The 27,392-nt window shown below is 43.4% G+C and overlaps 1 protein-coding gene across 5 annotated transcripts in view; it reads right to left on the bottom strand.

The window, feature by feature from the left end:
- The window catches only part of LOC110497968 (SLIT-ROBO Rho GTPase-activating protein 1), a 156,243-nt gene that overhangs the window by 22,563 nt on the left and 106,288 nt on the right, over nucleotides 1-27,392 (bottom strand). For 3 of the 5 annotated variants that reach the window (XM_036957189.1, XM_036957190.1, XM_036957193.1), the window contains exons 12-17: nucleotides 14,474-14,582; nucleotides 11,462-11,522; nucleotides 10,568-10,645; nucleotides 6,892-7,026; nucleotides 2,194-2,302; nucleotides 1,168-1,392 (exon numbers count right to left, since the gene is read on the bottom strand). In XM_036957189.1, coding sequence (XP_036813084.1) covers nucleotides 1,168-1,392; nucleotides 2,194-2,302; nucleotides 6,892-7,026; nucleotides 10,568-10,645; nucleotides 11,462-11,522; nucleotides 14,474-14,582 — 717 coding nt within the window. Of the gene's footprint in view, nucleotides 1-1,167; nucleotides 1,393-2,193; nucleotides 2,303-6,891; nucleotides 7,027-10,567; nucleotides 10,646-11,461; nucleotides 11,523-13,789; nucleotides 13,824-14,473; nucleotides 14,583-27,392 lie in introns of all 5 variants that reach the window. The other 2 variants (XM_036957191.1, XM_036957192.1) reach the window with 1 other exon arrangement.

Below are 27,392 nucleotides of genomic sequence, written 5' to 3'. Positions count from 1 at the left end.
AGCTCCTCATAGCTGTGGAGCTAGCTGGCCCAGGGACGTTACTCTGCTCTGTTTTAACGTACAAATACAAGCTGCATTACATGATGTTAAAATGACTGTTTCCTTGCCAAGTGACTTGGTCTCTTTTCTTCTGCGTCTGGGGACATTATGGTGATCGATTTAGTCAGTGTCATTTCGTCAAGGCAGATATCTAAAGGTCTGATACAGAAAAGAGAGCTGTACCTTGTCATATTGTCTCACCACGGACACTTGAATCATTTAGCAAAATGACCTGCGTTAACTCTAACGACGTATTGAGACAGCTGCAGCTCCCACTGCAGTGCAGACACACACATACTGGCAGCATGGAGTATTATGTCCCATATGAAGGGATATTTGGCTGCGAGCCTGAGCTACGATACATTCACAGGACGGGAATGAGAAAAACACCCCTACTGGCTCCCCAGCCAACACCTCAGTGAAGAGCTACGATACATTCACAGGACGGGAATGAGAAAAACACCCCTACTGGCTCCCCAGCCAACACCTCAGTGAAGAGCTACGATACATTCACAGGACGGGAATGAGAAAAACACCACTACTGGCTCCCCAGCCAACACCTCAGTGAAGAGCTACGATACATTCACAGGACGGGAATGAGAAAAACACCCCTACTGGCTCCCCAGCCAACACCTCAGTGAAGCTGGTCAAAATGACATCATTGCAAGTCGCCCGCATAGTTTCACTAATGAATAACCTCTGACTTCATCGAAGGGCGACCCTGCTCAGTCAATCATCTCACAGGGTTCTCACAGGTCAGGGACCTTCTGGAATATCAGACATGGAAAGCCAGAGAATTGAACACATCTATTGACACAATGAAGAAAAATCATGAAATGTCAGATGAATTGCTGTTGGAAATGAAACGTAGATTCAAATGTATTCTTCTGTACATTTGTCACAAGGTGTTGCCCGGCACATGTTTAGCCACTGTCATACAAATTCTCATTTGTAGACATGGGAAGTCATGAAAAAGTAATGGAATTTCTAAAGTGTCTAAAAGCAAGAACCCTGACCAGTAGTCTCCGCCAGCCATGCCCTTCTCACACACCCTGCTCAAATCATGCAGCTCAATCGTTCAGCTCACCAGTTGCCTTTCTAGTAATTCTATTTCTATGTTCAGCTCACCAGTAGTCTTCCCCGGCCATGCATTTCTCATAGACGGGCCCGTCCAGCTCCTTGGTGTCGGGGAAGATGGTTTCGTGGTGGATGATGATGGTCTTGATGATCTCGTTGACGTGTGCCTGGCACAACACCTGGTCCTCGATGTTGGGTGTGGGCATGAGGGTGGGCCCGAAGCAGATGGCCAGGTTATAGGGGTCCATCATGTTCTCATCGCTGTACTGGGACAGGCTGGGGGGCAGAGGGGGGACGGGGGAGACGGAGCAAAGAGAGGGTGAGTGAGAGTGGTAGAGGGAGATAGACAGAGCGAGAGATAGGTGAGAGATAAAGGGTTTACATACAACAATCGACTTTACATTAAATTAGCATAATCTCTTTAACAAGATAAAGCGGATAAACGTTGCCCTTCTCAAACACAGAATTTTTATTCGATTGTGTACAAACAGGAATGAGTTCTGTGTTGTACAACTGCATTCAGCCGAGGCACCAAATTGACTGCCTATCCTCTCACTGTCTGGGTAGTGATCATTTCTCAAAGCTTTTTAATAACCTAACAGATCACACAACGGGATTATGCTCCTCTCTTTATTAGCTAAGCAGTAAAACAATTGAGCCCCTTTCAGGTGGAGTAAATTACTAAGGAGTAAATCTCTCCAGTCATCCATTAACCCCAGACATGTTTACTTTAACGCTAGCTCATTTTCTCTCTCTACATACAGTAACAAACAGGAGAAATGTACTGTACAATGCTCGTAAAGGTGCAGGTTATTAGGGCTATTTGGTGACTGAGTAACATGTCTGAGTAACATACAGTAGGCCAGTCAATGTGTGTTTTGTGCTTTCAAACCGTATATCAGACAATGAAGAGTCCGTGAACAAGCCTGGGTCATATTATTCATTAGGGCATGCAATGGAAAACCATTCACAACAGGAAACCAACATTTGCCAGGTAGTACCTCTCCCTATCAGTATATTTTTTTCAGTTTGATGCCTAATGAATATGACCCTGGAATATGGTTGTTGAGGACTTACTGATTGAGAAAGGCAAAAAGGTAGCGCATCACGATGAGGATGGATCTGGGCACGGCGGTCAGGAGAATCTTACGGATGTAAAGGGACCGCTCATACAGGTTCTCTATTCCTGGGGGGATGGGAAGGAGGGGGCGAAGGAGAGGGAGAGAGGGGGGAAGGAGAGAGAGAGAAATGTTAGTACTATGGGGTTGTATTAAATCATTAGATATTACTCATCATATACAGTGCCTTGCGAAAGTATTCGGCCCCCTTGAACTTTGTGACCTTTTGCCACATTTCAGGCTTCAAACATAAAGATATAAAACTGTATTTTTTTTGTGAAGAATCAACAACAAGTGGGACACAATCATGAAGTGGAACGACATTTATTGGATATTTCAAACTTTTTTAACAAATCAAAAACTGAAAAATTGGACGTGCAAAATTATTCAGCCCCCTTAAGTTAATACTTTGTAGCGCCACCTTTTGCTGCGATTACAGCTGTAAGTCGCTTGGGGTATGTCTCTCTCAGTTTTGCACATCGAGAGACTGAATTTTTTTCCCATTCCTCCTTGCAAAACAGCTCGAGGTCAGTGAGGTTGGATGGAGAGCATTTGTGAACAGCAGTTTTCAGTTCTTTCCACAGATTCTCGATTGGATTCAGGTCTGGACTTTGACTTGGCCATTCTAACACCTGGATATGTTTATTTTTGAACCATTCCATTGTAGATTTTGCTTTATGTTTTGGATCATTGTATTGTTGGAAGACAAATCTCCGTCCCAGTCTCAGGTCTTTTGCAGACTCCATCAGGTTTTCTTCCAGAATGGTCCTGTATTTGGCTCCATCCATCTTCCCATCAATTTTAACCATCTTCCCTGTCCCTGCTGAAGAAAAGCAGGCCCAAACCATGATGCTGCCACCACCATGTTTGACAGTGGGGACGGTGTGTTCAGGGTGTTGCTTTTACACCAAACATAACGTTTTGCATTGTTGCCAAAAAGTTTCATTTTGGTTTCATCTGACCAGAGCACCTTCTTCCACATGTTTGGTGTGTCTCCCAGGAGGCTTGTGGCAAACTTTAAACGACACTTTTTATGGATATCTTTAAGAAATGGCTTTCTTCTTGCCACTCTTCCATAAAGGCCAGATTTGTGCAATATACGACTGATTGTTGTCCTATGGACAGAGTCTCCCACCTCAGCTGTAGATCTCTGCAGTTCATCCAGAGTGATCATGGGCCTCTTGGCTGCATCTCTGATCAGTCTTCTCCTTGTATGAGCTGAAAGTTTAGAGGGACGGCCAGGTCTTGGTAGATTTGCAGTGGTCTGATACTCCTTCCATTTCAATATTATCGCTTGCACAGTGCTCCTTGGGATGTTTAAAGCTTGGGAAATATTTTTGTATCCAAATCCGGCTTTAAACTTCTTCACAACAGTATCTCGGACCTGCCTGGTGTGTTCCTTGTTCTTCATGATGCTCTCTGCGCTTTTAACGGACCTCTGAGACTATCACAGTGCAGGTGCATTTATACGGAGACTTGATTACACACAGGTGGATTGTATTTATCATCATTAGTCATTTAGGTCAACATTGGATCATTCAGAGATCCTCACTGAACTTCTGGAGAGAGTTTGCTGCACTGAAAGTAAAGGGGCTGAATAATTTTGCACACCCAATTTTTCAGTTTTTGATTTGTTAAAAAAGTTTGAAATATCCAATAAATGTCGTTCCACTTCATGATTGTGTCCCACTTGTTGTTGATTCTTCACAAAAAAATACAGTTTTATATCTTTATGTTTGAAGCCTGAAATGTGGCAAAAAGTCGCAAAGTTCAAGGGGGCCGAATACTTTCGCAAGGCACTGTAAATCTTAGTAGTACAGACCGAAGCTATTTACACAATGCGGTTGAACTGTTTTTAGCTTGATCTACATTTCTTATTAGTATGCACATTTCAATTTAAAATACATGTATCCGAGGTGTGTGTGTGTGTGTGTGTGTGTGTGTGTGTGTGTGTGTGTGTGTGTGTGTGTGTGTGTGTATATGTATGTATGTGTGTGTGTGTGTATATGTATGTATGTGTGTGTGTGTGTATGTGTGTGTGTGTGTGTGTATATGTGTGTGTATGTGTATACGTGTGTGTGTATGTGTATACGTGTGTGTGTGTGTGTGTGTGTGTGTGTGTGTGTGTGTGTGTGTGTGTGTGTGTGTGTGTGTGTGTATGTGTATACGTGTGTGTGTGTGTGTATGTGTGTATACGTGTGTGTGTGTGTGTGTGTGTGTGTATGTGTGCGTGTATGTATATGTGTGTGTATGTGTGTATATGTGGTTGTGTGTGTGAACAGTTCCGCCGAGAAACCAACACATCCAGAGAACGTATCACTGTGATTTCTGTCACTTTGTCGTCCATGCTCTTCTCTAAAATGGGTCTGACCCACCACTTTGCAGGGCTGCATATTTAATGAGAGTTATCCATCTGAATGTGACCATTCACTCATTGATACCCAGTGTGACTGCAGGCTGCAACGATAAATAGCACAGCAGCATATCCGGGCTGAGGCCATTAGGATAGGTCACAAATTCTATAGCCTGGTTGAATCAGACTCAATGCTGCGCTCAATGGCGAGAGCTGTATCTGGAGCCCTCACCAAGTTAACCACTGATGAAGTTGTCTCAGAGCACAAAACTGCTCCCAATAGCACTATAGATGCTAGCACTATCATAGAAGACAATTGCACAGTTATAAATCACACCGGTATAAGTTCTGCTGTTTCCAGTTCTGTTGCTGCACTAAATATCGTAAGAATGTTACACTCTTCTATCAGATGGGAGAGGGAGCATGTGTCTTCTTGAGATGTCTCAGAGCACAACGTTCTGATTAGAAGTCTCTGGACAAGAGTGTCTGCTGAAGCACTAAAACATGTCGAGACCTCATACTGTTTCTCTATCTCGGTCTCTTTCTAGTCAGCCAGAGAAAATGATCTTTGGCGTTTTAAACTATTTTTGTCACTACTGCTATAATAATCAAGGACAAAGCATCTCACAAAACATCCCTTTAGTCTCATCTCAGAATGATCACGAATGGTGGAGCACTGATCTGTTTCACTGATCTGTTTCACTGATCTGTTTCACTGTTCTGTTTCACTGTTCTGTTTCACTGATCTGTTTCACTGTTCTGTTTCACTGATCTGTTTCACTGATCTGTTTCACTGATCTGTTTCACTGATCTGTTTCACTGTTCTGTTTCACTGTTCTGTTTCACTGATCTGTTTCACTCGAATCCGCCCATCTCCTCCGTTCCAAAGCAGCCCATTTCATTTTTTCATTGACGACAACGATGGCTGCCTGAAGTAGTGCTGTCACCGTGAAACGAGTTTGGGCCATCTGGGAGTTGGCTTTTGGGAATACTTGTGATGTTATTCATCTTACACTCGGTTTCTTAACTCGGTTTCTTTCTGCATGGTTCCTGAACACTTCAGATGGATGCTATTTAAAGAACAGTCACCCCCCCTTCCTCACAATCACCCCAGCCCACTCGTTGTGAATCCCAAATGAAAAGACCATAGACAGACTACACAGGCATTTGCAGCTGTACAACAAAGACCAAGTTAAAGTTCAAATGCAGCACTGTGAAAAACATGGACAACATTCTGTACCTAGATAAATGTGTTTACCCAGTGCCCAGTGAGCCAACCATTTAAAGTAAAAGGTGATACTGTGCTAAATATCTGGCTCATTCTGAAAGGAGTGGAGGGTTTTATTAATATGGAGACTGGTGGCTGGGCAAGAGGCCCACTCTCCAATTGCTGGTATGTGAAGCCTGAGAATGTAGACAACAGGGAATCCCCATCACTCACACACTGACTGCACAATATAAACCAATGCCATATCTCTCGCTCACATACACACAGAAGGCGGCGAGTGCACACACAGAATCCCCCCCCCATTCTCACACACACCAAAGGCATTACGGCAAACGTTGTGTACAGTACGTGACCCACACTAGCTAGCCAGTCCATTGTTCTTGAACAACAGTGCCTACTCCACTAGTCCCCCCCACCCCCAAAGCCCCCACATGACATCTTATAAAAGGTCAGAGCGTGTCCCACAAAGAGCGGACTGAACTATGCAAGACCGTGTCACACTGCCGTTACAGCAAGAGAACAATATGGCCGTCTGTGACAGAGTAGTGATCTCGCCACTGTATGGTTTGATGTAAACACTACGGTAGTTGTGCGTTTATACTTTTCATTACCCAACACCAGGCTGTATGGTGAGCTTTGTGTCCTAGCTCACCACATGAATGCTCTAGTCAGTGGAGAAGATAGTCAACAACACAAAGTGGTACTATTCACCTCCAGGCACAAAGACGGTATAACACAATGCTACTGATGAACACACCACAGAAGAGTAAGTAGTAGCTATGATGTTTGTGATGATTTCCCCATAGTGGGACATTAAGAGTTGACCTGTGAAGGGCATGTGAACACCAACTAATGACTTACATGGCTCCTAGAGGGCATCTGCTCCATCTGAATGTCACAATGTATACACTTCCATTCAATATGAACACATTAAGTTCAACTTTGCAGATATGCCCATAATATGTGTGGGTGTGCACGCGTCTGTGTGTTTGTTTGTACATGCTTGCGTGTGTTTATTATAATGTAGCACAGCCAGCTGTGCTGGTCCAGAGACAACCTCAAGCAGAGGTACTTACTGACGCAGGAGAGGAGGTCATTAAATCTTTCCTTGGGCAAGAGGGATTTCTCCAGGCCCCGGAAGTAGAGTTTAAGAACCCCGGCAACCGAGTTGATGTCGTGGTTGTTCTCTTCATCTGTCAATGGGTCCTTACCTGGGAGATCGATAAGTGTATGTGAGGGTGTTGTATGCAGGCAATCATTACATTTCCCCTGACTAGAAGGAAGTTTGAAACTTACAAACAAGCAGTGCCCATTAGACTAGGGTACATTGTAAACATGTCAATGTTTCTGCTTCTTTCATCAGCTTAATAAGTTCTTTCCAGTGTTAACTAATTATCTCAAAAGAGAAAATTAACTAGCAATTAAGCAAAGTCATATTCTGCAGCTCAAGCTGAAGTACATAATTGATTTCCTATGTTTGCTTTTCCTTCTGTCCCTATGTGCTGCAATCCACTGATGGTATCAAATGTGTGAAGTGTAATTTGACTGACTGACCTATCAATCCTGGACAGTATAAAAGTATTGGGCTGACTGTACAATAATATGTTAACATCCTACAGTACCTTACAGTAACAGAACATCCTACAGTACCTTACAGTAACAGAACATCCTACAGTACCTTACAGTAACAGAACATCCTACAGTACCTTACAGTAACATAACATCCTACAGTACCTTATAGTAACATAACATCCTACAGTACCTTACAATAACAGAACATCCTAAAGTACCTTACAGTAACAGAGCATCCTACAGTACCTTACAGTAACAGAACATCCTACAGTACCTTACAGTAACAGAACATCATACAGTACCTTACAGTAACAGAGCATCCTACAGTACCTTACAGTAACAGAGCATCCTACAGTACCTTATAGTAACAGAACATCCTACAGTACCTTACAGTAACAGAACATCCTAAAGTAACACAACATCCTACAGTACCTTACAGTAAAATAACATCCTAGAGTAACATAACATCCTACAGTACCTTACAGTAACAGAACATCCTACAGTACCTTATAGTAACAGAACATCGTACAGTAACTTATAGTAACAGAACATCCTACAGTACCTTACAGTAAAATAACATCCTAGAGTAACATAACATCCTACAGTACCTTACAGTAACAGAACATCCTACAGTACCTTACAGTAACATAACATCCTACAGTACCTTACAGTAACAGAACATCCTACAGTACCTTACAGTAACAGAACATCCTACAGTACCTTACAGTAACAGAACATCCTACAGTACCTTACAGTAACAGAACATCCTAAAGTACCTTACAGTAACAGAACATCCTACAGTACCTTACAGTAACAGAACATCCTAAAGTAACATAACATCCTACAGTACCTTACAGTAACAAAACATCCTACAGTACCTTACAGTAACATAACATCCTACAGTACCTTACAGTAACATAACATCCAACAGTACCTTCCTGTAACATAACATCCTACTGTACCTTACAGTAACAGAACATCCTACAGTACCTTACAGTAACAGAACATCCTACAGTACCTTACAGTAACAGAACATCCTACAGTACCTTACAGTAACAGAACATCCTACAGTACCTTACAGTAACAGAACATCCTACAGTACCTTACAGTAACAGAACATCCTACAGTACCTTACAGTAACAGAACATCCTACAGTACCTTACAGTAACAGAACATCCTACAGTACCTTACAGTAACAGAACATCCTACAGTACCTTACAGTAACATAACATCCTAAAGTACCTTACAGTAACAGAACATCCTACAGTACCTTAGAGTAACAGAACATCCTAAAGTACCTTACAGTAGCAGAACATCCTACAGTACCTTACAGTAACAGAACATCCTACAGTACCTTACAGTAACAGAACATCCTACAGTACCTTACAGTAACAGAACATCCTACAGTACCTTACAGTAACATAACATCCTACAGTACCTTACAGTAACATAACATCCTACAGTACCTTACAGTAACATAACATCCTACAGTACCTTACAGTAACATAACATCCTACAGTACCTTACAGTAACAGAACATCCTACAGTACCTTACAGTAACAGAACATCCTACAGTACCTTACAGTAACAGAACATCCTACAGTACCTTACAGTAACAGAACATCCTAAAGTACCTTACAGTAACAGAACATCCTACAGTACCTTACAGTAACAGAACATCCTAAAGTAACAAAACATCCTACAGTACCTTACAGTAACATAACATCCTACAGTACCTTATAGTAACATAACATCCTACAGTACCTTACAATAACAGAACATCCTAAAGTACCTTACAGTAACAGAGCATCCTACAGTACCTTACAGTAACAGAACATCCTACAGTACCTTACAGTAACAGAACATCATACAGTACCTTACAGTAACAGAGCATCCTACAGTACCTTACAGTAACAGAGCATCCTACAGTACCTTATAGTAACAGAACATCCTACAGTACCTTACAGTAACAGAACATCCTAAAGTAACACAACATCCTACAGTACCTTACAGTAAAATAACATCCTAGAGTAACATAACATCCTACAGTACCTTACAGTAACAGAACATCCTACAGTACCTTATAGTAACAGAACATCGTACAGTAACTTATAGTAACAGAACATCCTACAGTACCTTACAGTAAAATAACATCCTAGAGTAACATAACATCCTACAGTACCTTACAGTAACAGAACATCCTACAGTACCTTACAGTAACATAACATCCTACAGTACCTTACAGTAACAGAACATCCTACAGTACCTTACAGTAACAGAACATCCTACAGTACCTTACAGTAACAGAACATCCTACAGTACCTTACAGTAACAGAACATCCTAAAGTACCTTACAGTAACAGAACATCCTACAGTACCTTACAGTAACAGAACATCCTAAAGTAACATAACATCCTACAGTACCTTACAGTAACAAAACATCCTACAGTACCTTACAGTAACAGAACATCCTACAGTACCTTACAGTAACATAACATCCAACAGTACCTTCCTGTAACATAACATCCTACTGTACCTTACAGTAACATAACATCCTACAGTACCTTACAGTAACAGAACATCCTACAGTACCTTACAGTAACAGAACATCCTACAGTACCTTACAGTAACAGAACATCCTACAATACCTTACAGTAACAGAACATCCTACAGTACCTTACAGTAACAGAACATCCTACAGTACCTTACAGTAACAGAACATCCTACAGTACCTTACAGTAACAGAACATCCTACAGTACCTTACAGTAACAGAACATCCTACAGTACCTTACAGTAACAGAACATCCTACAGTACCTTACAGTAACAGAACATCCTACAGTACTTTACAGTAACAGAACATCCTACAGTACCTTACAGTAACAGAACATCCTACAGTACCTTACAGTAACAGAACATCCTACAGTACCTTACAGTAACAGAACATCCTACAGTACCTTACAGTAACAGAACATCCTACAGTACCTTACAGTAACAGAACATCCTACAGTACCTTACAGTAACATAACATCCTACAGTACCTTACAGTAACATAACATCCTACAGTACCTTACAGTAACAGAACATCCTAAAGTACCTTACAGTAACAGAACATCCTACAGTACCTTACAGTAACAGAACATCCTACAGTACCTTACAGTAACAGAACATCCTACAGTACCTCTCTCGAATGAGTTCTTGATGTCATTGATTTCCATCTGAGACCCGGACACACGGAATATCCCTTGATGCTGAAGGCCTGCAGGGAACAAAGAATGGCAGAGGGGAGAGAGAAGTACAGAACCGAGAGAGAGAGAGGAAGAGAGAGGTGAGACAGAAAGGTAGACACACACGTTTAGTCCATTGTGACAGGCAGCCATTATAAAAGACCACCAGTGCAAAAAGAAAAGCCAGTTTAAGTCCCAACTAAAGGCCACATCCCATTCCTCTTGCCCTTAAGTTTTCCAATTAAAGATAATTAATGAGGGAGAGAGACCGCAACCAAGTCTTACTAAAGTGCCCTCCAGCCAGGATTAGCATTTAATAACGAGAGAGGTCAGTTCGGAACTTAATTAGTCAGGGTCTTCCCCACTAGAGACGGCCGCCCCAGTAAGACATCGCCGGTGTCCGCAAAACACAGAGAGGTCATTAGCGTCACGCCTTCAAAAGTTTAAGCCGACGTGTTTTGTTGGAGTTTTATTAATGCGTCTCACAGTGATAGTCTAACTAACCTATTTGACAGTGTGTGTGAAGGGTGTGTGTGTGTGTGGAATGTGTGTGTTGCATCCCATTGGCTGCATGGACAGATGCTGTAAACAAGATGGCATCTGCATAGTCTTTCCCATGACTGTGACTAAAATGGAACGGATTTTAACACAGACACGGGAAGAATGGAAACACCCAGACAATTAACACTGAAATTGCCGCAATGTTACCCTTGACCAGGGGAGAAGTTTTAGCACCACACAGTCATTTTGGACTGTTACGCTTGATTGGCCTGCAAGAGGTGAGAAAAGGAGAGAAAATCATAGCTGTCGCAAAACAAATACAAGTAATATATGGATGACCAGCTCACCATAGAGATTGATGAATCGAACACAGCTCTCCACCACACGGGGAATAGCTTGTCCAGAGTCCTTCACAATGAGAGGAAGGACATGTCATATTAACAGATGGCTCATTCTGAAATACATTATATCATTCAGTCTTTACATGCTTATTTTTCCCGAAATGCATGCCTCCATTATTATACTTAATGGGTGAAAGGAGAAATGACCGGTGACATTTTACTGTAGCCAGCCTTATGTATGCATTCATAAAGCCTTTATAATAACTACTTATGATAATATAACATCTGCCATTGGCATATAAGGGACTACAGTAAAGTGTTACCAATGATCCTACTGAAGGTTTACAGAGACAGACTAAAGTTTTGCAGCTACAGAACCATTCATGCCCAGTTTCTCTTAGCCAATACAACTCAATGGGGCTTCAGTGGTACGAAACATGGCCTCTTTATCTTGTTTTATTGTGTTACGTCAACACTTGAGAGCACACTTGGGACACTGATAAGGGATGTGAGGTTATGTAACAGAGCCACTACCACACACTCCATATGGAGTGGAGAGAGAGGAGGAGGAGTGAGAAAAGAGGAGAGAGAGAGAGGAGCTGTCCCTTTACAGAGAACACATTCCTCCCTCCTTCAGTAGAAGGGTACAAGAGCTGCACTCCAGAGTAGTACCAAAGTACCAGCTGCTAGCTCCCTGCTGAGGCAGAGACCTCTTACATGCTTCTAATAATGTTGTGGATGGGTTTTCACCCAGGGGGCGTAGACACACGGCCCTAAACACATCAACCATGCCGGGATTCCAGGAACCACCGGGTATCAATGTTCTGTAGCTGAGGACTGAGCAAGACAGACTATGTTTGGAGGAATTCAATATCTGTCAATGTAGATGTTGCAAGGTCTGAAATAAGTGTTGGGCATCCTACGAATTTTACAATGTAATCTAAGCCAAATTGTAAGTATAGGGTACATTTTCAATTAATAGGGTACAGATCAAATTGTACTTCATAATCCAGTTGTAGCCCTGGCACAGGAACATATGAATAAATTGACATCTATAGATGTGAGCAGTTCAGTCTGTCAGGGCAAACCTCCAGGGAGTTAGTATTGCACATCAGCACAAACGGGTGAAAGATTATCACAGACAGGAAGTCGAGGGGATGTTAGGGGCAGAAAAAGAGAGAGACAGAGATAGGAAGTCAGCATAGACAGTAAGACTGTGACAATAACAGTATCGCAATATTTTTTAAATGGCACAAATGAAAACACAAAGCAGACCAAACTATTTGGTCCTTTAAAAACCTGCTGTATGTAAAATATTGTGTGCTATAGCTTGCAAAATACACTGCTCAAAAAAATAAAGGGAACACTTAAACAACACAATATAACTCCAAGTCAATAACACTTCTGTGAAATCAAACTGTCCACTTAGGAAGCAACACTGATTGACAATAAATGTCACATGCTGTTTTGCAAATGGAATAGACAACAGGTGGAAATTATAGGCAATTAGCAAGACACCCCCAATAAAGGAGTGGTTCTGCAGGTGTGGACCACAGACCACTTCTCAGTTCCTATGCTTCCTGGCTGATGTTTTGGTCACTTTTGAATGCTGGCGGTGCTTTCACTCTAGTGGTAGCATGAGACTGGCCCGCCCGTTCCCCAGACCTGAATCCAATTGAGCACATCTGGGACATCATGTCTCGCTCCATCCACCAACGCCACGTTGCACCACGGACTGTCCAGGAGTTGGCAGATGCTTTAGTCCAGGTCTGGGAGGATATCCCTCAGGAGACCATCCGCCACCTCATCAGGAGCATGCCCAGGCGTTGAAGGGAGGTCATACAGGCACGTGGAGGCCACACACATTCCTGAGCCTCATTTTGACTTGTTTTAAGGACATTACATCAAAGTTGGATCAGCCTGTAGTGTGGTTTTCCACTTTAATTTTGAGTGTGACTCCAAATCCAGACCTCCATGGGTTAATAAATTTGATTTCCATTGATAATTTTTGTGTGATTTAGTTGTTAGCACATTTAACTATGTAAAGAAAAAATTATTTAATAAGAATATTTCATTCAGATCTAGGATGTGTTATTTTAGTGTTCCCTTTATTTTTTTGAGCAGTGTAAATAAATGTGACTCTGGATGACAACATAATGATGTTTGTTTCCAACATCAGGGAGCTATTTCTAAAGAAGTTAAACCCGCTTCGTGTTTTGTTTCCTTGCCACAATACTAACGAGTATGGCAATACTGTTATCACCCCAGCCCTGACAGACAGACAGGTAGCAGTAGGGACGGGTCCCTCTCCACTCCACAGTGTCTCCACTCTACCTGGTGTCTGGTGTGCGAGTTCCGTCGTCCGCGGCTATGAAGAAGCAGAGAAGAAAGCAGAGAGAGCGAGAAAGAGGTGAAACCCAGATTAAATCACCACAGCAGCCAGCTACAGTACCACAGCCCAGCCCTCCCCCACACACTAAGAATAGAGCTGGCGTCAAACGCAGGGGAAGCAGCAGGGCATTGTGGGGAGGTGGTGGATTCCTTATCGCTCTGGCCACCATCCCCTGGCTGTCACATATATCCTGCTGACAATGGCTGCTTTCAAACCAGCCAGAGAAGAGAGAGAAGGAAGAGAGAGGAATAGGGAGGAATACCAATGCCCTAGCTGACAGCAGAGACTCGGGGGAAAGATGGAGACAAACATCTTCCCTACATCCCGTCCTCCTTCCCCCCCACCCTCCCCCTTTACCCCCCTCCACTGTGCTAGTGTGCCCTCTGCTCTGTCATCATACCTCCTTCCCTGGATGCACTCTGTCAGTAGCAATGCCACCCCTGTGCTTCCCCAACGTTTGAGACTACAGAGAGAAACGAGAAGATAAAATCCCTGACTGGTGTGGTCAGCCTAATGATCAGACCCCAGGAAAAAGACAAAAGTGTGAGTTGTTGAGTTACGGTCATTATTATGGAAACGGTCGGAGAGACGGTCGGTAGCAGTCCAAGGCCAGACTTGACCAGTACCTTGACAAAGGACTCCAGATTGCCATTAAACAACTTAACGTTAAAGACCGAGCGGGGCCTAGCCCTCCTATTTGTGCCACTGTGAGGTTTGGGCGGCACATTGGGAGGCCTGGAAAATGGAGAGTGTGTTAGAGAAATCTCCCACCATGAACATACACCGTTTGTCTGAACTCACCAATGTCCGAAGTTCAAAAATCTGACATCTGAGATTTCAGACAAACTACGCACGCAAATGTGAACAATCCTAAACTATCACACAAAAGTGACTTCTTGTGTTGTGAAGTCGTGTATGGTGTCACCCAGCCTGTCCTGTGAGTGTTAGTCGTGAGATGACGCTGGGCCCGGATCCTGATATCCCACTAGTCTGTCACCATCTCCTAGAGAGATTATTAGATGGAGGGTTTGATATCCCCATTAGTCTGTCACCATCTCCTAGACAGAGATTATTAGATAGAGGGTTTGATATCCCCACTAGTCTGTCACCATCTCCTAGAGAGAGATTATTAGATGGAGGGTTTGATATCCCCACTAGTCTGTCACCGTCTCCTAGAGAGAGATTATTAGATGGAGGGTTTGATATCCCCACTAGTCTGTCACCATCTCCTAGAGAGAGATTATTAGATGGAGGGTTTGATATCCCCACTAGTCTGTCACCATCTCCTAGAGAGAGATTATTAGATGGAGGGTTTGATATCCCCACTAGTCTGTCACCGTATCCTAGAGAGAGATTATTAGATGGAGGGTTTGATATCCCCACTAGTCTGTCACCGTCTCCTAGAGAGATTATTAGATAGAGGGTTTGATATCCCCACTAGTCTGTCACCATCTCCTAGAGAGAGATTATTAGATGGAGGGTTTGATATCCCCACTAGTCTGTCACCGTCTCCTAGAGAGAGATTATTAGATGGAGGGTTTGATATCCCCACTAGTCTGTCACCATCTCCTAGAGAGAGAATTACCACTCAACTTCAAAAGGTCATGAAAAGACCAGGCCTACTGGGATGAGTGTGTGTGGGCGCCGTGCGGCAGCATCCACCTGACAACATGTCCCGGTGGGAGAGGGTGTGTGTATTTGTATTTATTATGGATCCCCATTAGCTGCTGCCAAAACAGCAGATTCATTTTTCTGGACCCCAGGAAGAGTAAGGCAGTTTATACAATTTTAAAACATTACAATACATTCACAGATTTCACAACACAATGTGTGCCCTCAGGCCCCTACTCCATCACTACCACATATCTACAGTACTAAATCCATTTGTATGTATAGTGTGTATGTGTGTGTATGCATGTGTCTATGCATGCATGTGTCTGTGCCAATGTTTGTGTTGCTTCACAGTCCCTGCTGTTCCATAAGGAGTTTTTGATCTGTTTTTTAAATCTAATTTTACTGCTTGCGTTAGTTACTCGATGTGGAATAGAGTTCCATGTAGTCATGGCTCTATGTAGTACTGTCTGCCTCCCATAGTTTGTTCTGGACTTGGGGACTGTGAAGAGACCTATTGTGGCATGTCTTGTGGGGGTATGCATGGGTGTCCGAGCTGTGTGCCAGTAGTTAAGACAGACAGCTCGGTGAATTCAACATGGCAATACCTCTCATAAATACCTCTCATCTCCTCCACTTTCAACCAGGAGAGAGTGGCATGCATATTATTAATATTAGCTCTCTGTGTACATTCAAGGGCCAGCCGTGCTGCCCTGTTCTGAGCCAATTGCAATTTTCCTAAGTCCTTTTTTGTGGCACCTGACCACACAACTGAACAGTAGTCAAGGTGCGACAAAACTAGGGCCTGTAAGACCTGCCTTGTTGATAGTGTTGTTAAGAAGGCAGAGCATCGCTTTATTATAGACAGACTTCTCCCCATCTTAGCTACTACTGCATCAATATGTTTTGACCATGACAGTTTCCAATCTAGTGTTACTCCAAGCAGTTTAGTCACCCCAAATTGCTCAATTTCCACATGATTTATTACAAGATTTAGTTGAGGTTTAGGGTTTAGTGAGTGTTTTGTTCCAAATACAATGCTTTCAGTTTTAGAAATATTTAGGGCTAACTTATTCCTTGCCACCCACTCTGAAACTAACTGCAGCTCTTTGTTGAGTGTTGCAGTCAGTTCAGTCACTGTAGTAGCTGACATGTAAAGTGTTGAGTCATAGAAACTATGGCTTTACTCAAAGTCAGTGGCATGTCTTTGAAAGCTGAAAACAGCAAGGGGCCTAAATAGCTACTCTGGGGAATTCCTGATTGTAACTGGATTATATTTGATAGGCTTCCATTAACCTCTTGAACCTCTGGGGGCAGTATTTCATTTTTGGATGAAAAACATTCCCGTTTTAAACAAGATATTTTGTCACGAAAAGATGCTCGACTATGCATATAATTGACAGCTTTGGAAAGAAAACACTGACTTTTCCAAAACTGCAAAGATAGTCTGAGTGCCACAGAACTAATGCTACAGGCGAAACCAAGATGAAATTTCATACAGGAAGTGAGCCAGATTTTGAATGCGCTGTGTTCCAATGTCTCCTTATATGGCTGTGAATGCGCAAGGAATGAGCCTACACTTTCTGTCGTTTCCCCAAGGTGTCTGCAGCATTGTGACGTATTTGTAGGCATATCATTGGAAAATTGACCATAAGAGACTACATTTACCAGGTGTCCGCTCGGTGTCCTCCGTCGAAACTATTGCGTAATCTCCAGGTGCGTGCATTTTTCCATTTTGTTCAGAGGAGAAACCAAACTGCCACGAGTGATTTATCATCGAATAGATATGTGAAAAACACCTTGAGGATTGATTCTAAACAACTTTTGCCATGTTTCTGTCGATATTATGGAGTTAATTTGGAAAAAAGTTTGCCGTTGTAATGACTGAATTTTCGTTTTTTTTCTTAGCCAAACGTGATGAACAAAACGGAGCGATTTCTCCTACACAAATAATATTTTTGGAAAAACTGAACATTTGCTATCTAACTGAGAGTCTCCTCATTGAAAACATCTGAAGTTCTTCAAAGGTAAATTATTTTATTTTAATGCTTTTCTTGTTTTTGTGAAAATGTTGCCTGCTGAATGCTAGGCTTAATGCTATGCTAGCTATCAATACTCTTACACAAATGCTTGTGTAGCTATGGTTGAAAAGCATTTTTTTGAAAATCTGAGATGACAGTGTTGTTAACAAAAGGCTAAGCTTGTGAGCCAATATATTTATTTCATTTCATTTGCGATTTTCATGAATAGTTAACGTTGCGTTATGCTAATGAGCTTGAGGCTATAATTACGCTCCCGGATACGGGATTGCTCGTCGCAACAGGTTAACGAACACCCTCTGTGTTCTGTTAGACAAGTAACTCTTTATCCACATTATAGCAGGGGGTGTAAAGCCATAACACACACGGTTTTCCAGTAGCGGACTATGATCAATAATGTTAAAAGCTGCACTGAAGCCTAACAAGACAGCGCCCACAATCATTTTATCATCAGTCATTTGTGTAAGCGCTGTGCTTGTTGAGTGTCCTTTCCTATAAGCATGCTGAAATTTTGTTGTCAATTTGTTTACTGTAAAATAGCATTGTATCTGGTCAAACACAATTTTTTCTAGACGTTTACTAAGGGTTGGTAACAGGCTGATTGGTCGGCTATTTGAGCAAGTAAAGGGGGCTTTACTATTCTTACTATTCCAGGCCTTAGGGCACACGCTCTCTAGTAGGCTTAAATTGAAGATGTGGCAAATAGGAGAGGCGATATCGTCTGCTATTATCCCCAGTAATTTTTCATCTAGATTTTATGACCCTGTTTGCTTGTCATTGTTGATAGACAAAAACAAAACAAAAAAAAATCACCTCTTCCACACTGACTTGACGGAATTCAAAAGTACAATTCTTGTCTTTCATAACTTGGTCCGATATACTTGGATGTGTAGTGTCAGCGTTTGTAGCTGTCATGTCATCCCTAAGTTTGCTTACTTTGCCAATGAAAAAGTAGTTAGCAATATCAGTGGGCTTTGTAATGAATGAGCCATCTGATTTTTCCCAAAATTTAATTAAGGTGCCCCAAAGCTTTTTACTATCATTCTTTGTTTCATAGTGTAATGCAGTTTCTACAGTCATTTTCTTAATGGGTGCGTGCTTATTAGTAACTGGAATAAGTCGATTCAAGTGCAGCGTCTGGTTGCTCCTCATTACACACCACAGACCAGCAAATATTATTTGTATCTGTGACTGTGGCATGTAGGATGACAGAGGGGGTTGTCTCGTGAGTTCAATAATCTCACAACTGTGGCATGTAGGATGACAGGGGGGGGTTGTCTCGTGAGTTCAATCATCTCACGACTGTGGCCAGCAGGGTTGTCCCTCTACTGCCATTCTCATGGTTATATTTAAACACATTTCTACCAGAATAGGCAAGAGAAAAAACAAACGTGAGTAATGTGTCAAAACAATCAATATCTTCGTATTAGTCACATGCGCCAAGTACAACAGGTCCTTACAGTGAAATGCTTACTTACGAGCCCCTAACCGAAAAATACAGATAAGAATAAGACATAAAAGCAACAAGTATTTAAAGAGCAGCAGTAAATAAAAATAAATATATATATATACATACATACATACATACACACACACACACACACACAAATCCTTCTCCACACTAACTAAACACAACAGACTCTGAATACCCCATATACTCAAACAGATCAATATTGTTAACCAGTTTGTAATAGGCAAACTCAACCCTCAGTCTCACTGCCAACATCCCCTCCAGCAATCCCACCACATCCACAGACCCCTGTCCCCGAATACTGTTTTTTCAGGTCTTCCATAGTGCTAATTTAGCTGCCCCTAACACAAAATTAAGCAAAACAACTACACCCCTTCGACTAAACCTGTACTTTAGCTAAAATATAAACTGTTGGGAAGAGAAAATCTCTCCCAAAGCTGAGAACCAAGAAGTGATCAGGTCAATCATCCTGACCAACCTGGGACACTGTAAAAACAGATTCTCTGTGCCAGAGTTTCAGACTCAGCACAGACTGTACACCCCTCCCCAGGTGTACCAGATGCATGTTGGTGGCTATGGCTCCAGGTATTATCCTCAATTGGAGGTCAGATGTCCTCTTTTCAATAGGCAGTTTGTATAAAGACCGCCAACAGCCTTTTGGGGATGCACCTGGACCAAACACACCCACCCACCTCGCAGATTTTTACCCCTTCCAGGGAAGAGGCATGGGACAGTTTGACACAAATTTTGTACAGGGCCTTCTTTCCCACCTCCTTGAACTCCCCCAGCCCCGGGGCATCGAATGAAATCAGCATCCCCACGACCTCCTCAAATTACCCCGCCGCAGCACTAACAATCAGTACAGGGACCTCATAATACAGACCCTCCTTCCAACGTTCAGAATTGGAAGTGTCAGTCACATACTGCAGTGTCAGTCACAGACCTCAGCTACGACCTTCCTCAGTAGGCGAGAATCGGATCCCCGCTCTTTCTCCCAGCTCCTCCAACGATCTGCTCCTGCTCCGCATCAGAGGACCTAGCTTAGTACACCCCACACTTAACAGGCATGAACGTAGGCTTGCTGAACTCAGAGCACGGGACTGGATGGCAGGCTCTTCAAAAAGCCACATCCCTGGTGACATGCCGGCCTTACGGGACTTGACAAGAACTCTCCAAGCCTGAATAACAGACTCATAAAATGGATTCAGGCCAGACAAATCACCCCTTCCAGCTTGAAGAAGAAAAGGTGCTTGTCTAAGCCCAAACAGCCCGCTCTCCTCATCAATGTGTAGGCTGTGTCGACCCAGCTAGAACCGTCAATGTACAACAGTCTCTGGGCTGCTTGAAGCCGGAAAGCCATGATCATGGAAGAAATGTCCACCAGGCCTTGCCCACCCTCGTGCAGTGGCAGGTACAGGGCTTTAATCCAGTGTTGTCCAGACCAGAAGAAATTGACAAGGGTCCTCTGAAGCGCTTGTATCAGACGTGGCTGTAAAATCATAGTCTGTGCCACAGGGTAGAGGCGGCAAGATTATTAGCTACCAGGACCCTTCCTCTATAAGACAGCTGGGGTAGCACCCATTTCCACCTTGACAGTCTGGCACACACTTACTCCACTACACCCTCCCAGTTCTTTTTCTGAAATACATCAGAGCCTAGAAAAAAAAAACAATGTCTTCATCCCATCTCTGCCCCACTGAAGCCCACCTGGTAACCGTGGAGCAGACCCCGTCTGATGCTGACCTGCCCACCGTGATTCACTCATTTCCCAATTAACTCTGGTTAAGGAGGCCCCCTCATACACCTTTAAAGTGTTTGAGAGAACCTTAACATCCTCACCCCCTGTAATAAAAACTGTCACGTCATCTGCATACGTAGACAGTGCTATCATGGGACCCTTCATTACTCCTGGCACAGAGAAACCACCGCGTGATTTCCTACTTGCAGGAAAACACGCACAGAACGAGCAGTGTGGCTGGTGGCATTGTCATGCTGGAGGGTCATGTCAGGATGAGCCTGCAGGAAGGGTACCACATGAGGGAGGAGGATGTCTTCCCCTTAACGCACAGTGTTGAGATTGCCTAAAATGACAACAAGCTCAGTCCGACGATGCTGTGACATACCGCCCGAGACCATGACGGACCCTCCACCTCCAAATCGATCCCGCTCCAGAGTACAGGCCTCGGTGTAACGCTCATTCTTTCAACGATAAACGTGAATCTGAACATCATCCCTGGTGAGACAGCGATGGTGGGTTTGCGCCCATAGGCAAGTTGTTGCCGGTGATGTCTGGTGAGGACCTGCCTTACAACAGGCCTAGAAGCACTCAGTCAAGGCTCTCTCAGCCTATTGTTGACAGTCTGAGCACCGATAGAGGGATTGTGCGTTCCTGGTCTAACTCGGGCAGTTGTTGTTGCCATCCTGTACCTGTCCCACAGGTGTGATGTTCAGATGTACCGATCCTGTGCAGGTGTTGTTACACGTGTGTTGTAACTTTAATGTGTTACAGAGTTAATGTTTAATGTTTAATTCATTGAGCTGTATCTAAAGATATTTCTTTACAGTTATTTACATATGTAATTGTATTGGTTAGTATTGAATTACGCTTTTGACTGCAAGTTCCAGAATGCCTTGCGACAGGAAGTTATGTGCAGGTGCAAGGTGATTAAGCTGACTTTCCGCTAGCATCTTACCTGCATTGCTCTGTAGAATTTAAAGTTGTTTAAATGTAACGTGAACAAGTATTATTACTAAAAGAAGCTTTCATATCAAACCCGACGTCCCGAGTCCTTACTTTGACAACAGTTAATCAAAAATTTGGTGCCGAAACCCGGGATATGAGCTGCGACGAAGAAGCGGCTGAAATGGCTGAGGAGTAACGTTGGCATGAAGCAGAAAGAATGAGACGAAAGCGGGGTACCATTCGAGGCACCACAATGCGGATTTTGAATCAGATTGACGTGGAAATAGCCCAGTCAAATCCGGATACCGATCACTTGAGTACATTGTTGAAATTGCTATCAGCTAAGGAGGACAGTTTGTTTGAACTTGATAGTGGAATTGAACAGTTAACGCCATTGGACGGATTGGAGGCAGAGATTGCATGCACGGAGGATTACAAAGAGCGCATTATCATGCTGAAGAGCCGTGCACAAAGAGTGATAATATCAATATCAATATCATGGATATCAATCCACTACCAGCCCGGGTGAGTGACGCTAACTCAAACAGATCACAGAGACAATCAGTAAGGCTACCAAAGTTGATTATTGAGAAATTCTAGGAGATGTCAGTATGTGGCAGGAGTTTTGGAGCCAGTATGAGACTGCTATTCACAATGATTCACTGTGTAATAAAGAGAAGTGTATCTATCTGAAAACTTCTCACTGGACCAGCTGCAAAGGCAGTAGCAGGACTGATGTTAACAGACAGTAATTATGATGATGCAATCACTTTACTCAAGAGCAGATTTGGAAGGAAAGATCTTGTGATTAGTGCTCATATGTCAAAGCTGCTGAATCTCACATCTGTGAAGAAATCCTCTGATCTAAATGCATTGAGGCAGCTATATGATGAATGTGAAATTCAGATTAGGAGCCCTGGAATCACTGGGTGTAGTGTCAGAAACCTATTGAAGCCTACTATGCCCAATCTTACTGCAGATGATTCCAGAGGACATAGGTGTTGACTATAGTCGTCAGAGGGGAGTAGATGATGAATGGAAAGTGTCTGAGATGATCAGTTTCCTACAGAAAGAGGTTCAGAGCAGGGAGAGAGCGCTACAAATGACAAGATTATGCAACCAACAGAAAGAGAGCAAACCATGGAACAAGTCATGCTTCTCCAATGAAATGAAAACAAAAAGACCCAACATGCCCTCTGCTGCAGCACTGCATACAGCCAGTCAGGAGGAACAAAACTGTCTATTCTGTGACAGTGCAGACCACAAATCAGAAAACTGCCCTGACCACAATATTGCTACACGCAAAGAGAAACTAAAGAAAATGGGAAGATGCTTTATATGTTTAGGACAGAGACACATAGCAAAATTCTGTAAGGTCAAAGATGTGTCATGTGCAACATGTGGAAGCAGACATCACATTGCTGTGTGTACCAGTAAGAGGAGTGAGGTGCAACCCCCTACTGTTTCTGTAGATGCTGTTGTTTCCTCAGTTATTCCCCATTCAGTGAGGATGAAACCAGATGGACAGAACACTGTGTTGCTACAAACGGCAAAGGCATGGGTAGAAGGCCCATCGGGCAGGAAGATAGCTCGTTGCTTACTAGATGGAGGCAGTCAGAGAAGCTTCATACATGAAAACCTTGTGAAGGGCTTGAAGCTACCAGTAATCAGACAAGAGGCACTCATTCTTCACACGTTTGGCTCCTCCGCCCCAGCAACGTCCCAACGCAACACAGTGAAAGTCATCTTGGAGAATGTCTGGGACAAACAGCAGAGAATAGAGATAGAGGCAATTGAAACCCCACAAGTATGCACAGCTGTGATGAAGGTTCCTGGTGAACAGATTCAACATGAGCTCAATAGAAAGGGACTGCAGCTCACAGACTTTCCAGGAGATGACAATGATCCTGAACTATAGTTCAGATAGTATCAGGCAGAGTGGAGGGACTGACGGAGACGCTAGTTGCTTTAGAGAGCACCTTTGGATGGTCGGTGCAGGGACCCGTGCCCATGTCAAGTGTCGCTGAGGCAACCTGCATGTTCATCCCACTTGATGAAGACACACTAGTCTCCAAGTAACTGCATGCATTCTGGGAGCTTGAGTCTCTGGGTATTCTAAGCGAGAATACACAGAACGCAGAGGAAAACGAGGCTCTACAAAGGTTCGAGGAAACAACCACCTTCAAAAATGGGCGATACCATGTGGAGTTGCCATGGAAACGAGAAATGCCAGAACTCCAAGACAACTATAGAATCGCCAATAAACGGTTTGAAGGTCTGAAGAAAAGACTGAAGAAGGATGTGATGTTGTACAGCAGATACAATGAAGTAGTAGAGGACTACTTACAACAAGATATGGCAGAGGACGTGCCCAAGGACAACGCATCAAGCGCAGACAACGTAAAATACTACCATGCAGTACTCCGAGAAGATAAGGTGACCACAAAACTGAGAGTGGTGTTTGATGCCTCGTCCCATGAAGATGGCTGTCCATCCCTCAATGACTGTCTACTCACAGGACCGAACCTGAATCCGGATCTGCTCAGCGTTCTGATAAAGTTCAGATTACATGAGATCGCATTCATGGCAGACATCAAGAAAGCTTTCCTGCAAATAGCCCTAGCAGAGAGAGACAGAGACGCCGTGAGATTTCTATGGCTCGCAGGCCCACCAAGGGGAGAAAATGAAGAGGAGCTGCGTGTGCTGAGGATGAAAAGAGTGGTATTTGGAGCTTCCCCAAGTCCATTTTTGCTGGCAGCTACAATCAGGAAGCACCTGAAACAATATGAAACAGAACAACCAGAAGTTGTAGAGATACTGAGAGAGTCACTCTATGTAGATGACTTCATTGTAAGTTCACGCAATGTTGAAGAGGCTTACCTTGTGACAACAACTGCAAAGCGAATGCTGTCGATTGAAGGCATGGGCCTTTGTAAATGGATGACCAATTCTCCTGAATTGAAAACAAAATGGGAGGAGAGTACGACAACTGACCACCCGTTGACGCTAGAAACACAAGGATTAGTGCTGAAGGTTTTAGGTTTAGTATGGAGGCCGGAAACAGATTACTTTGTGCTTGACCTCAGGCCGCTACTGAGCATTCTAAAGCAAAAGGAAAACACAAAGAGAAGTGTTCTGCAGTCGTCTGCACGAATCTTCGACCCTCTTGGTTTCTTAACTCCCTTCACCATCAGGATCAAGTGCATGTTCCAGGAAATGTGGGAGAGGGGACTCAGCTGGGACGAAGAATTACCACCTGATCTGACACGAGAATGGCAACAGTGGTGTTCAGAACTACCCCAGTTACACCAGCTCACTATACCAAGGTGGTACAGAACAGCCATGCGGCCACAGAATAACCCCACCCTGAAACTACACGTGTTCTGTGATGCAAGTGAAAGGGCTTACAGTGCAGTAGCTTACTTGCAAGGTGAGTCACAAGACAGGGAAACAACAAGTCTAGTCGCATCCAAGTCCAGGGTAGCCCCACTTAAGAAAATGACGCTGCCACGCCTGGAGCTCATGGGAGCTGAGATTGAAGCGAGACTAGCAAACAACTTGATGATCACACTGAAAATGGAAGAAAAACAGATCAAAATGTGGACAGACTCGATGATCGTGCTGCATTGGATTTGCAGCTCAGCTCAGAAATGGAAACAGTTTGTTGCGAACAGAGTGACGGAGGTCCCGTCCTTGACCAATCCAGAGTCATGGTCACATTTTGAAGGGAAAACTAATCCAGCTGACCTCCCTACAAGAGGACAAACTGTTCGAAACTTGACACAGAGCGAGCTATGGTGGAATGGAACCAGAATTCTGACATCACCCAATCAGTCCGAAGAGACTGATGATAACAAGGTTCCGGAAGAGGTGAAAAAAGAACTCAAATCCAGTTGCCAGGTTACTGTACAACTCGCAGCAAACTGCACAGACATTACTGAACCTGTGTTGGAGCTTGAAAGGTACAGCAAACTGAAAAGAGTGTTCAGAGTCACCGCCTGGATAAAGAGATTCAGAGCCAATGCTCGCACAACCATAAAGATGCAAGGTGAACTGACTGCTGACGAACTGTTCGATGCAGAAAAGTACTGGATTAAGGTAACTCAACAACAGAGTTTTGGACAGGAGATCAAACTACGGAAGACAGGAAAAAGCCTAAACAATGACTGTAAAATCAGAGAACTGAAACCTTTCCTGGACGAACACGAACTACTCATTGTAGGAGGAAGACTGCAACAGTCCAACTTCACATTTAGAGAGCAGCACCCATGGGTTCTGCCCAATAAGTACAGATACGCAGAAATGCTGATACAGTACCACCATGAGAAGGTGATGCATTCTGGAGCAAGTGACACTCAGCACCCAACATTAAACAAGGGGGAAATTACACGCAGATGGAAGTACAGGCAGAGACTTGTGACCAGTTTCTGGAACAGTTGGCGAAGAGATTACTTGCTGGATCTAAAGTCAGCACACCGCTGTGACACACGACAGCCCACCCCACTGAAAGCGGGTGACGTTGTACTCATTGGAGAAGATAACACACCCAGACAAACCTGGAAACTAGGAAAGATTGAGGAACTGTTGCCAGGCCGAGATGGCCTAGTTAGATCATGTTCATTTCGTACTACTTCAGGGACTTTGTTGAGGAGACCTATTCAGTTGATATACTGCCTAGAGATCTAGTTGAACACAGTTGTTCATCGGGGGTGGGGGGGGGGGGGGGGTGTTGTAACTTTAATGTGTTACAGAGTTAATGTTTAAGTTAATTAATTGAGCTGTATCTAAAGATATTTCTTTACAGTTATTTACATATGTAATTGTATTGGTTAGTATTGAATTACGCTTTCGACTGCAAGTTCCAGAATGCCTTGCGACAGGAATGAGAGAGGTAACGCGCCAGTTATGTGCAGGTGCAAAGTGATTAAGCTGATTTTCCGCTAGCATCTTACCTGCATTGCTCTGTAGAATTTAAAGTTGTTAAATGTAACGTGAACAAGTATTATTACTAAAAGAAGCTTTCATATCAAACCCGACGTCCCGAGTCCTTACTTTGAAGACAGTTAATCTAAAAACGTGGTCTGCCACTGCAAGGACCATGAGCTGTCCGTCCTGTCTCCCTGTAGCGCCGTCTTAGACGTCTCACAGTACAGACATTGCAATTTATTGCCCTGGCCACATCTGCAGTTCTCATGCCTCCTTGCAGCATGCCTAAGGCTCGTTCAAGCAGATGAGCAGGGACCCTGGGCATCTTTCTTTGGATGTTTTTCAGAGTCAGTAGAAAGGCCTCTTTAGTGTCCTAGGTTTTCATAAATTGCCTTCCGCCTGTAAGCTGTTAGAGTCTTAATGACCGTTCCACAGGTGCATGATCATTAATTGTTTATGGTTCATTGAACAAGCATGGGAAACCGTGTTTAAACCCTTTACTATAAGGATCTGTGAAGTTATTTGGATTTTTTATCTTTGAAAGACAGGGTCCTGAAAAAGGGATGTTTGTTCTTTTGCTGAGTTTATCACATTTATCACATGGTTAAAACTGAAAAAAACTTGTATTGACAGAAAAAGATGTGTTCCTTTGTGCAGTATATATCCCCCCCTCAGAATCCCCATATTACTCAGAGGAGATCTTCCCCACCTTTGAGGAAGACACGTGCCATTTCCAGGCCCAGGGAAATGTGCTCATCTGTGGGGACACAAATACGAGCACAGGAACACTACCTGATCTAACGAGCACACGAGGG

Source organism: Oncorhynchus mykiss, chromosome 2 (genome assembly GCF_013265735.2).
Source record: "Oncorhynchus mykiss isolate Arlee chromosome 2, USDA_OmykA_1.1, whole genome shotgun sequence".
In the NCBI taxonomy this organism is placed as follows: domain Eukaryota; kingdom Metazoa; phylum Chordata; class Actinopteri; order Salmoniformes; family Salmonidae; genus Oncorhynchus; species Oncorhynchus mykiss.
Note: the sequence above shows the minus strand (reverse complement) of the source record. Positions and strands in the feature narration are given on the sequence as shown.